This window comes from Gigantopelta aegis, chromosome 6, assembly GCF_016097555.1.
Source record: "Gigantopelta aegis isolate Gae_Host chromosome 6, Gae_host_genome, whole genome shotgun sequence".
Taxonomy (NCBI): Eukaryota; Metazoa; Mollusca; class Gastropoda; order Neomphalida; family Peltospiridae; genus Gigantopelta; species Gigantopelta aegis.
In genome coordinates this window covers 28,544,606-28,558,176 of record NC_054704.1, presented here as the reverse complement: position 1 = coordinate 28,558,176, position 13,571 = coordinate 28,544,606, and the positions used below count along the sequence as shown (strand labels likewise).

Genomic DNA, 13,571 nt, shown 5'->3' with positions numbered 1-13,571 from the left:
GTTGTTAATTAACTACTGCGGCAAGTACATTGTCAGCGTAGTATTAATACAGATTCCAAAGTGTATTGTGTTTTTGTTGTGTTTTCTAGTGAACTAAACGTGCTATAATAATACATATTTATATAAGATCTATCTCTGATCATACCTAGAGCCGAGCCACTCGGGTATTGGACTGCCCGGTACAGAGAGATCTAATAGATATACAGTTAGAAGAGATATTTGGATAATCGTGTTTTATTCAGTTACGGGTATTATAGGATCCCCGTGACACTACTAATGGAAACATGTAACGGATTTCCTCTCTAAAAGTACCAAATGTTTGACATCCAATAACCGAATAATAAATGTATGTGCTCTAGTGGTGTCGGTAAACAGATAAACCTCATTCTCGCCATGACTCTTAATTCGGTATTAGGTGAATTTCAAGCTGTAATTTGATCTTAGCACCAGTTTTAATCTGTGATTATTTTGAATGAATGAATGAATGAATGTTTAACGACACCCCAGCACGAAAAATACATCGGCTATTGGGTGTCAAACTATGGTAAATTGAAAACTAAGTGATTATTTTGAAGTTACATACTTATATTATACTCTTACGCCACACCATACTAAATATTACTCATATTATTTTGCAGTGTCTGGTGGACATTTGTTGTAATGGGCATGGCGGCCTACCTAATGTATAATGTTGTCGCCGAACTAAAGAACTACTACAGCTATCCAAAGATGACGGGATTCAGCATTGAAATAAAAGATGAGATGGAATTCCCTGCTGTCACCATATGTAACCAGTGTCCACTCAACGCTACTGCGCTGGGAATGGACCCGGTTATGACTAACTTCTTTCTATCCAAAACCCAATTGAAATACTTTTCTACGCCAATCGACTGGAACAACACGACGAAGTATGGCGACTTCTACACCACTGAACATTCTGTCGATTGGTGGAGAGAAAAGTCTGGTAAATTTGATCAGCTGGCCAGGATGTGTACGTTCCATGGCAAAAGTATGCCCTGCTCGGAGATATTTAAACCTGTGTTCACCGAGATGGGGCTGTGTTACACGTTCAATGGCAATGCCAACAACAAACGGAACGTGTCTCTGTCAGGAGCCGACAATAACTTGGTAGTCATACTTGCTGTTGAACAAGACCAATATGTGTATAACGAACAGATGTCTGCTGGGTACAAGGTAATGATTTCAACAACAGTGGTGGTGATGATGACGAGGATCATTATCAAACATCATCATCATGAGCATCATCATTATCAATAATATCAACATCATTAAGATCCCCACCATCATCATCATTGTGTAAGCAATTCCTAAACTCATCTAAACGTAAATAAAATATCACCAAATTAAGAATAATCATCAGCAAAATGTCTTTGTTTGACTGATCGGTAGCGCAACATGAATACATTTGATTCTAAATTGAATTCTTTGTCAGAAACAATAACAGAATGACACAGTATTATCAATGACGTCAGTCAGAATGTATTTTATATTTGATCAAAAACACAAGTAATTATAATGTATGGGTAGTGTGTAATATCACCAGTTGCGCTCAGGAAAGAGTGAATTCATCCGATTCGAACAAATAAGCATTATAAAGGCAATAAACTATATTTTTGTTTGGACGGAATTAGCGGTCTGGCGACGGATTATTTCAACCCCTGCCTCCATACACAAAAGTAAGCTTTGTACACAGACTATATTCCTTTTTCTTAAGATTCTGCTGCATGACCCAGAAGATCACCCAGACTCGGTAACAACTGGAATCCTGGCTGCTCCTGGATTTTCTACATACGTGTCTATGACGAAAACATCGGTAAGATATGTATGCTCGGCACCAAAGATTTCTAAGACGTTGAATTAAAAAACCCAACACACCTTAATGATAAGTAACATGAAGTGTTCGCCAGAATAAAACTATAATGTCTATAATGTCACTTCAGAATACTTTGGGATGCCTCTAGAACATGTCTAGCCCTCATCTGAGCACTTTGATTTCATTTTCTAGTCTCCTACAACCAATTAACAGTACTGTTGTTAAAGGGACATACCCTAGTTTTTAAACACTAAGACATTTGTTTTTACTATTGGAGCCGTTTTTTGATAACTGAAATCATACTTTACTTAGATTTAATTTTTTAGATTATCCATTTCCGTACATTCGAAGTGTTTTTGGTCATTCTGTTGTTTAATATCACAAAATGCATTTCTCATATTTTAAAAACGAACGCGCGTCTCAGAAGTAACAGTTATGGAGTCCAGTTTTAGTCTATTTTTAGAGGGTATTTCACTATTTCAAAGTCAGAGACTCGTGTTTCAGTCAATTGAAACTTTATCCAAATGTGCTAAAGGTCTGTAGATTAACTAAACTTAGTGTGCATTTTCATGGGCTGAAACTAGGGTCTGTCCCTTTAATACCATATCCATATACAATAAGTCTTTATATTGCTATTCAGCTAGTTCTTCTGCGTTCAAGCTATAGTTGATATTATGAGTCCGGTTGTGGTGATAAAAAACGCTGTCGCTGTCAAGCCTTCTTTGGAACCCCAAAGCTTGACAGTCAGGATGTGCTCTGGGGACTGTGGTCCCGTTTGACATAGACATTCATCAGTGTCTGCCAGTTTCAGTCGGTACATATGGGGCAGCTAGTTCAATATAGATACGGATTTTTTAAAAGATGGCCGCTAATTATAATGTATTTTTCCTACACATTCAGTTGTGTATATTGGTAACAACTGTCACATTTTTATATGGTTTTATTTATATTTATGCAATATGTAAACTTAATATGATTTTATGATTGGTTTTCAAAATATCATCTTATCCCTTGAATCGCTCAAACGTTTGCGTGTATAATCGTGATGCAAATGCGGTAAAGTTACATCTTAAAAGATGTTTACATATAAAATTTAATAAAACAGCTCAATTATTTTCCAACATTCACATAGATTTTAGTTAAGTACTTGTTTGAGCATTGACTTAACGAACACAATTTAATATTGTATGGTACATTATTGTCTGAATATTTGAAATTGCCCGAATACTACATTAAAATGGTTATATGTTGTTCTCTCTCTCTCTCTTTCTGTCAAATAATAAAAATCCATGTTTTTTATGGTTACTTAATTTTAGTTCAAGTTATTGCCGTCCCCATTCAAGGCGTTTGGTGGATCCGAGTGCATTGACACGACGTCGGCATCTTTCAAGAACACGCTGAAGTACCACAAACACTACACCTACGAACACTGCCTCCTAGAGTGCGCTGCTGATTTCCTCTTTGAGCAATGCGGCTGTGTCATGCCCAATGACCCACGTACGAAACTTGTTTAATGTCTGGTTTTATTTTTAAAAAATTCAAAATGTTAAAACAAAACCTCACCAGAATGTTAATAACGCCAGACAGTGCTGTTATACCCTACCCACCCCTTGCAAATGACCACTCAGTACTTTCACTAATTAAAACACTTTACTTGTTTCACTCTCCCTCCACCAAATTCCATGTATACAAAATTATGTTTTGCCACGAGTTATCGGTCCGAATATTCGATCGGTAATTTTATATTCGAATAGTATTTTCAGGTATTCGAATATCGGTTTGTTTTAGGCGGTATGCAGAAAATGACTAAATAAGACTGAAACTGCGGTTTCTTTGAATTCTAAGATCGATCCTGCATGCTGCTTGCCACGTGCACTCAGTCGGAAACATAAAGCATGTCTAGGGGCGGGACGTAGCCCAGTGGTAAAGCGCTCGCTTGATGCGCGGTCGGTCTGGGATCGATCCCCGTCGGTGGGCCCACTGGGCTATTTTTCGTTCCAGCCAGTGCACCACGACTGGTATATTAAAGACCGTGGTATGTACTACCCTGTTGTGGGATGGTGCATATAAAAAAAAAACCTTGCTGCTAATCAAAAAGAGTAGCCCATGAAGTGGCGACAGCGGGTTTCCTCTCTCTCTATATGTGTGGTCCTTAACCATATGTCTGACGCCATGTAACCGTAAATAAAATGTGTTAAGTGCGTCGTTAAATAATACATTTCTTTCTTTATAAAGCATGTCTCGAGTATTACTGGTAGCGGAAATATCACGGGAATGGGATCCATCTATACTCCATCTATATGTCGATTTCAAATCTTATAAACAAGAATTAAAGCGACTGTCCTGAGTTTGCTGTATTGTAAGATGATTTCGACTAATAAAATTTAGTAACTAGTATTAAATATATTTTCTTGTTTAGAATATCAGTCTCTGTATATTCAATGTGTTTCTGATCGTCCTAATATTTGTAAGTAGCTCAAACTGGATTTGGACTCCCAATAATTTCGAACGTACGAAAACATATATTAGGAAATAAAAGAAGTTTGACCTAGTGCAAATAGTTTTTAAAATTAAGTTTTCCTTCAAATGACAGTCTTTGAAAATCATAGAAAAAAGGTAGTGTTAAGAAATGTGCCGTGTTTATGAGTCGCTCAAGTTCAATCTTGCTTTGTTTTGCTGGTTTAACTTTATTTTTATTAACATTTCTGTGAATGTAACATACATTTGTTACTTTCCCCGTGCAAGTCAACGACGTCAGAAATCTTCAAATGTACGTATTGCTGCGCACAAACGAATGAATGTTTGTTTAACGACACCTCAGCACAAAAATACATATCGGCTGCTGGGCGTCACAAATGGTAAATATATGGAAATATTATTTATATACATTCATGTAAAAACCACAGTGTAAGGAGCTGTGGGGGAAAAGTATAATATAATACATAAAATCAAGGTAAGTATATTTTAAAACTTTGTATAGAAGTCAAAGTGTTTTAAAAACCCTACAATTAATTCTGGATGTAATTTAAACGATTCCAAAACATTTCTGTTGCCAAATATATCATTTCTCGTCGGCTTGAGATGATCACATTCCACCAAAATGTGGTGCACAGTGTACACTGACAGTGTTCACACTGAGGAGGAGGGTGCTTCTTTAAAATAAATGAATGCGTCAGATATGTATGGCCGATGCGGGAACGGCAGATGCGGGAACGGCACAAGACTATTTCATCATCGCCTGTAGGATGACTGCTACTCTCCCAGGACTGCCTTGACAGAATGAAGCTTGTTCGCAACCGCACCGTCCCAATCGTCTTGCCAAGTCGAAAAGATATATTGGTTAATATTGGTTAATTGGGGACACCAACATGGACACGGGGCAAGTTCAAAGCAGACTTGGCAGCAAAATCTGCCTTTTCGTTACCCTTAATGCCAACATGGCTGGGTACCCAACAAAATATAACATTTTTATTGGCAATTGATAAAAAAAAAAAAACACTTTCGTATCACCATCCCAACTAACGGGTGCTCCAATTTCATGTACTTTAGAGCTTGGAGACACGAAAGTGAGTCTGTAAAAATAATATATTTGGATGCACATGAATCCTTAATCTGATCCAGGGCTTGAATGATTGCCCAGGTTTCAGCAGTAAAGATTGATGCTGAATCGGGCAATCTCATGGAAATTATTGCGTCTGATGGAAAAAAACTAGCACAAGCCACAGAATTCCCATCCCGTAAGTAGGAATGTAATCACAGTTCTTTATAAATAACTGTATCTGTGCGATCTTTTTTAGATGCACAAGATCTAATACAATTTTTTCCTGGTTTGATACACCAAGGTGGCAAAATAAAATATGAAGGCGTTTCCAAAATGTCTGTTAAATCAATGTTGGAAACTGCTTAATGCGAAGACCAAATGTTCGAATAGCATTCGGTTTCGCATCAAATAACTTCATATATTTGTTATGAAACACCGCATTGTGTGCAGGATGTTTTGGCATTGAAAAAAATCTTTGTAGGATACTGCAGAGAAAGCTTTGCACGTCTAGCACCCAAACTAGGTTCGTGTGCATCGACGTACAAGCTCTCCACAGGAGATGGTTTGAAAACACCAAGACAAAGCCTAAGTCCCTGGTTGTGTATAGGATCTAGCATTTGCAAGTACGACTTACGACGTGCTGACCCATACACAATGCACCCATAATCAAGTTTAGACCGAACTAAAGATCTGTAAAGTCGGAGCATAACCTTTCGATCTGCTCCCCATTCAGTTTTGCCAATAACTTTTAAGATATTGAGGGCTTTTATGCCCTTCTTTTTCACATACTGTAAATGAGGAACAAAAGATAGCCTCCTGTCAAATATAACTCCCAGAAATTTGGTCTCCTCCACAACTGGAACTGGAGTTTTGTCCAGAAACAGCTGAGGTTCGAAATGGTGACCTCTTTTCTGGCAGATATGCATACAGACGGTTTTTGACTTTGAGAATCGAAATCCATTGTCAGCTGCGCATTGTTGAAGTTTATTCAAACAAAGCTGCAACTGACGTTCAATGATACTCATACTGGACGACCTGTAGCTAATCTGAAAATCGTCGACATATAACGACACAACCACCGAAAGAGGTCAACTGACGATGTGTGCTTGTGTGTGTGTGTGTGTGTGTGTGTGTGTGTAATGTGTTCATGAACCATGCAACAATTATTTTTCAATAAACAAAATACACATTAAACATAGACTAGTTCCATTAATTTTCCCTCGCAGATGAACCTTTTTTTCCCCCACAGTTTTTTTAATATTTCTGGGTAATAGATAAATCAGCTCATATCTGTCATTTACAGCGCTTGGACCAATCTGCTCCTTGAAGGATCAGTCTGAATGTTACATACCTTGGCTTAGTAAGTATATATACTAGTTTATTACCCATATAGTTAAACATTTATTGGTGCAAATCAAAGTGATATGTGCCACTTGGCTAAAGCTCGTGACAAATGAAAATTATTTCACTCGGGACATAAACATGATACGAACCGGAAGCTCATTTAATATCCTATAATTATTACTCATTGTCACGGGGATCCTATAATACCCGTAACTGAATGAAACACGATTATCCAAATATCTCTCCTAACTGTATATCTATTAGATCTCTCTGTATCGGGCAGTTATACCCGAGTGGCTCGGCTCTAGGTATATCAGAGATACGATCTTATATAAAGTATATGTAAAATAGCACGTTTAGTTCACTAAAAAACACAACAATACACAATACACTTTGGAATCTGTATTAACCTTAAGCTGACAAATATAATTGCCGCAGTTAATTAAAAACAACAAATAATAACAACCCAGAACTGATCACTTAATTAGTTAATATCTAGGTGTCTAGTTTACACAATATTGTAATCACTTCACCGTGACACAACACCCACACGTGTGATAATTGAGAAACGCTTCCAGGGGAACTTAATTAATAAAGGAATTACAACTCTATTCCTAACTGGTTAATTTTTAATTAACCCTTAACTACTCATTCAGTAACCTTGTAATACAGAATTAATACTGGTACCTATCACAATAAAGACAATAACATACAGTTTACCTAGGTCCTCTAGGATGACTGGCTAAGCTTTAATAATTTTAGAACAGTGAGCCTACAATTTACTTCGTCAGTTTACCGGAACACTGTCTAAATAATATTGGTATAATATTGGTATAATACAGTATTAAAATATTTAAAGTCACATCAATCACATCAAGGTTATACAACAGAGCAGAAATAATATTTACCAAGTTCAAACGGACTAACGTTCCCTGGTAGCCTTCCAATATGTTTCTCCCCGATATCTCTAAATCCTATCTATTTATTACATATCCGAATATCGCCTGGGGGCAGGCACATCGCGGTACTGAATCTTATCATGTGAATTTCCACCACTCCCAAAGTCGATATATTTTCTTAGATGACCAGACATACAGTCGCCAGTTCGCCAGAAATCCCCCGGTCATAAACCGTTCTACCGGAGTTATTACGTAATTATTGGTCACATGGCCTCCGCATCTGGTCTGGGTGTGTATTGTGAACAGCTCGACCACCGTCGCGCGGAGGTATTACGTAACAAGCCCACCTGGTCTTAAGTGCATATTGGGACTGCACACGGCCCTCTAAAACAATTAATATCGCCACAGGCGAAAAGAATTTAAGAGCATGTTCCGTCACACTCATATGGATAAAAATATTTTGGTACATATCAAAGTGATACGTCTCACTAGAACGCCAAGTCGGACGTAACACGACGTCCTTGATTGGCATAGTACAACCTTACAGGAAACGTCAACTAAACGAGATGAGTGATATAAATTAAGATCGATTATGGCTAATAAATGGAATATTAAACTCGTTACTATTTCCTATCATGTTTATGTCCTCGTGAAATAATTGTCAGAGGTGAAAAAAGTATTTCACTCTGTACAAAACGGAAGCTGGTTTAATATCCAACAAATACAGACAGTTTCAATTTGGGAGTTATATTATCAGTGAATAATGTATGGAAATCATACTGTTTTTTTTATCATCTCTGAAGCTTTTAATAGGGATGGTTACCCTGGCACCGGTTATCATTTATGAATACAGCTACGAAGCTAGGGTGAGTAAGCGTCCCTGAATATCGAAGTGTCTCCACAAACTGGGTGAATGCAATGAATTTGTTTGGGTTTTTCAGTGGTGTAATTAAAGGTAATATTTAGGTCTGCTTGATGTTTCTGGGAAAGATTACAATTACCATGTAATATTATGTAATGTTACGCATGTTGATATACTTTTCAATACAGTAGGTAACCGTTATTAAAGTTGCACTCTCCCTTGATAAATCTTGAATTCACCCCTAATATAACATACTTATATTTATATGATTTATTTTGTACAGCGAGATCCATAAGTTCAATAAGGCACACTTGTAGTCCCCGATGTACAAAGTTATTTATCATCGACAAAACAGTGGATGTTTTTGTTGTTGCAGCTGTTGATATTTGGTTTGTTGCTGTTGTTTTGGATAGTGATTGTTTTCTATCTCCTCCCCAGACAGGTATATCAAAGGCCGTGGTATATACTATTTTGTTTGAGGGATGGTGCATATAAAAAATGTCTTGCTACTAATGGCATTTTTTTTTAGCGGGTTTCCTCTCTAAGACTAGATATCACAATACCAAATGCTTGATATCTAATATTCCTTGATAATAATTCAGTGTGCTCTAGTCGTGACGTTAAACAAACGAACTTTAACGCTTTCTCCTCCCGCACTCTGTCATCTTCATAAATCAAGGCTAATATTCGTTCCTCGTATTCAGCCTTGATACATGTAGTCAAGATTACTGATATCCACTACTAGCGCCCTCTATTGGAAGAAAATGTGTAACACCGATTATGTCCCTTACACGATGACATCGCTGACCAATCACAGCATCGGTAACATGTGACAATCTTGAAAGCAATATAAAAAATTAACCGCCGGACGCTGACGCTGCCATCTTTGTTTACAATAACAAGGGAATCTATAAGGAGCGTTGCGATTCGTTGCAATCAGATCTCATCGCATCCAATGAAATTTAAGTATTTTGTGGCACGATTTCTTGACGACATGTATCAAGGCTGAATACGAGGAATGAATATTAGCCTTGATTTATGAAGATGGCACTCTGTCTGTCTCTCTCCGCCCCCCCCCCCCCCCCTCCCCCCTCTCTCTCTTATAGCGTAACCATTCTGAGATCTAAACATCTCGTTGACATATGACGCCAAACCTTTTAAACATATCTTTTTGCAGGCTTTACTCGAACAAATGCGACTGCCCAAGCCACCTGCCGGTGTAATAAGGTTTGCAGTTACTCCAAATACAGCGTCCAAGTGTCCACGGCAGGTTTCCCATCTCTTCTGTGGAATCGGCTACTTGTCTCCGAAAAAATGGTGCCAAATGGAGAATACGCAAAGTAAGATCACCGAAAATTATGACATGAGTATAACTGATATACGAAATGTATTATATGTTTTCTGTGAATTATTATATATAGTACTCGAAAGAAAAGTGACGGCCTCAGAAAGATAGAAGATAGATTAGCAGTGGAATTATATAGAAAAAATGTATGTAGAAACACACACGCACACAGAGATGTTTTATTTGTTTAATGATAACAATTGAATACATTGAATAATTAAGCATCGACTATTGCATGACACGTTTGGTGATTTTAAAGGCGCGTGTGCAGGGGTTTGGGGTGGAGGTCGTGAGTTCGGCACACGCGCCTGTTTTAACATTGGAGTGGGGGTGGAGGCAAGATATCCGGTCCCACCATCGAGATGGCAGCACATTTTGAAATCAGATGAATAGCTTATCCACACAAATTAACATGTCGTGGAACCTTTTTCTTTCTTCAGTAAATACTTTTATTGTTCCACAACACTTTAGAATGTCAGGGTTGTAGCCCCGATATCACGACTTATCCAATTACAAACCATAATAATATATATTTATCACTCGTCATTGACCTTCATGGTTTTCTCAGTAAGGTGAACGTTTTTGTTAAACGACACCACTAGAGCATATTGATTGTCTATTGGATGGCAAACATTTAATAATTTTGACACATTATAGTCATAGGGAGGAAACCTACATTTTTATACCCACACCTATGATGGATCGTATTATGGTATGGCGTTGTCCGTGCGTCCATCCGTCTGTTAACCTTTTCTTGTCCGGACCATATCTTGCATACAGGACCATCAAACCTCACATGTAGGAACAACTTGGGATGCCGGTGTATCACGTACTAGTTCACTGTGACCTACCTTTCACGGTCTATGGCACATAACAGTAAATCCTGACGGGTGTATCATGTACCTCATCGGTATTCTTGTTTTGTTTTATTTTATTAGCAGCAAGGTATTTTTATATGCACCATCCCACAGACAGCATAGTGCAGATAATGCTACAGATACATGAACTATTTTTCTTATTCTTATACAGAAATAATGCATTGGAATTGCGGATTTTCTACGATCAGATGATGATTGAAACGGTGGAACAGGTTCCTGTATACAAAACAGCTACAATAGTTGGTAAGTGTCAGTTTTCCTTTTAAAGTATAAGGATAAATATTTAGCCATTTTAATAGCAAATATTCTAGGAGTCCTTTAATGTATTATCTGTTAAACGCTTCTGTTGTACGTCATAAACAAGATGCCTATAACATAACTTTATTTGTTACCGTCTTATACCACTATGTTGCATGTAGTTATAACTATGTGTGTGGCTGTTTGTCTATAATGCAATAATTGTTTTGTTTCAGCAAACCTCGGCGGTCAGATGGGCATTTGTCTTGGAGCCAGCATCTTGACCTTAACAGAGCTGGGCGAATTTTTCCTGTTTTTATTTTTGTACATATTCCACTGTTTCAAACCAATGAACGATGTGAAAAAGATCTCCAATCAATAAACCAATGGTGGTTCCAGCGTAAAATTGAGCAGAGGTCACAACGAGGCTGTCAAGCTAGCGATGGAGAAATGGGTGGTGGTGTCATGGGCGTACGGGGTCCTATTTTTGTAAGGGGGGGGGGGGGGGGGGGGAGAGGCCGATTTTTGCCCGAATTAAACAAAAGTGCCCGAAACATTTATTCATATTATTATTGCTGTCATACAGCTATATAGAGTTAGAAACGAATCGCCACGCATTTTCACATGGATTACAATCAATATTGTAGAATGATAAGAATACATAGTGAAAAGTGTTCAGGCCAGCTCATTTTACTCGACTTTCTCTATTGTTTTTGCCCGAATTTGAGAATTTTCTCCAGGACTGGTGGTAGCGGTGGTGGGGTGGTAATTTAGCAATGTTTTAAATAGTGTCATAGATGGCACGGACGAATGCAATATTTGCAAGGTAGTGGGTACAACGCTTAAAAGGGCATCTGCAGTATTCAAAAGTAAACTACCATGTATTATTGGCATAGTAATCATGCAAAGAACTATTAAGCTGAACATTGCAAACATGGTCCCCGCTAAAACCCAACAAATGCATTATTTTCATCTGTAAACATTGAATTTTTCGGGACACTTCCAATTTAGAGGGGGGGGGGAGGGGGGGGCACTCTAACACCCTCCTCTTGGATCCACGCTTGCAGTCCTTCTACTTAAATTGATAGAATCAAATTGAAATGAACTGAATTGAATTAACAGAACAGAACAGAACTTTATTTACTCTCATGGCTCCCATTCGGTGGCATCAGAGGAACATAAATAATAATAAACATACAAATTGTCAAGATGATTTCAGAAACATATATACCACGATACAAACAGATGAGCAGCTAAATATTAAAAACAGTTAAAATTACACGTAAGTCAAGAAGCACAAAATTGTTTGTTAATAATTGATATAAGAACACTAATACGTTTTGAGCTGAAGAGTTGCTGGAATTTGTATATACTTGGTCTATTTACATAGTATTTTAATCTTTCTTGTCTAAATGCTTTGCATATAAATAGATAATGAAATTCATCTCCAACAATATTGCTATTACAAAGCGTAGTTTCTATTTATCCACCTCCCCTTTTCAACTGGTAAAAAGTGATTTGAAATTCTAAATCGCGATCCAGAATGTTAAAATATGATTCTAGTTCCAATTTTTCTTTAAATATTATATAAGTAGTTCCTTTGCTGGTCGTAAAGATGCCATTTCTCCATGTTTGTAGATACTGATCAGACAGTCTTCTCTTCACAATCCTTTTTAACCACTCCACTGATTTAAATGACTGCTGGTCCCAAACGTTATTCAATCCAAGCTGGTAAAATAGATCTCTGATGTTAATTATCCATTTATAATGCGTACCGAATTGAATAAAATCGTAATACATTATTTGGTAAGCCGTTACAGATGGTTTTAGGCTTTTAGCCGTTAACAGTCGTGACCAAAAGCAAATTATTCTTAGATTTATTTTCAGAGATAGAGGGTGTTCTTCCATATTCACCATGTCACATATATATTGGAGTACTTTTCCTGACAGGCGCTAAATATTGTAAGAATTGAATATGAATCTTTTCTATAATATTTATATTTTCAACTAGAAAGAAAGAAAGAAAGAAGTGTTTTATTTAACGACGCACTCAACACATTTTATTTACGGTTATATGGCGTCAGACATATGGTTCAGGACCACACAGGTTTTGAGAGGAAACCCGCTGTCGCCACTACATGGGCTACTCTTCCAATAGGCAGCAAGGGATCTTTTATTTGCGCTTCCCACAGGCAGGATAGCACAAACCATGGCCTTTGTTGAACCAGTTATGGATCACTGGTCGGTGCAAGTGGTTTACACCTACCCATTGAGCCTTGCGGAGCACTCACTCAGGGTTTGGAGTCGGTATCTGGATTAAAAATCCCATGCCTCGACTGGGATCCGAACCCAGTACCTACCAGCCTGTAGACCGATGGCCTGCCACGACGCCACCGAGGCCGGTTATTTTCAACTATTGCATCAAACAGCTGAAGTCTATATTCTATCGACAAAGAAAGTTCATTTGACTTTTTTAAAATGTAAAACATGGCTTTTTTTTGCCTGTTGTGTTCAATGTTTCTTGCGAACATATCTTGTATTCTCTATTAATATTTATTGCCGGGGAGGGGGAGGGGCCATCGCTCGCCAATCAACCCTCTTTTCCCCACCCAATACCTGCACACCCAACTT

General features: G+C 37.8%; 1 protein-coding gene across 1 annotated transcript; it reads left to right on the top strand.

Annotated features, from left to right (window-relative positions):
* Nucleotides 1–663: 663 nt before the first annotated feature.
* On the top strand, nt 664–12,546 carry LOC121373914 (acid-sensing ion channel 1A-like). Its single transcript, XM_041500733.1, has 7 exons — nt 664–1,194; nt 1,736–1,834; nt 3,151–3,331; nt 6,679–6,735; nt 9,658–9,820; nt 10,855–10,946; nt 11,177–12,546. The coding sequence occupies exons 1-7, from the start codon at nt 667–669 to the stop codon at nt 11,320–11,322; spliced, it is 1,266 nt and encodes a 421-aa protein (XP_041356667.1). The 5' UTR covers nt 664–666; the 3' UTR covers nt 11,323–12,546.
* Nucleotides 12,547–13,571: the final 1,025 nt, after the last annotated feature.

Coding starts and splice junctions, on each gene's coding strand:
- LOC121373914 (XM_041500733.1), top strand. CDS start 667: ATGGCGGCCTACCTAATGTATAATGTTGTCGCCGAACTAAAGAACTAC. Junction 6,736..9,657: donor ATGTTACATACCTTGGCTTA/GTAAGTATATAT, acceptor ATCTTTTTGCAG/GCTTTACTCGAACAAATGCG. Junction 9,821..10,854: donor CCAAATGGAGAATACGCAAA/GTAAGATCACCG, acceptor ATTCTTATACAG/AAATAATGCATTGGAATTGC.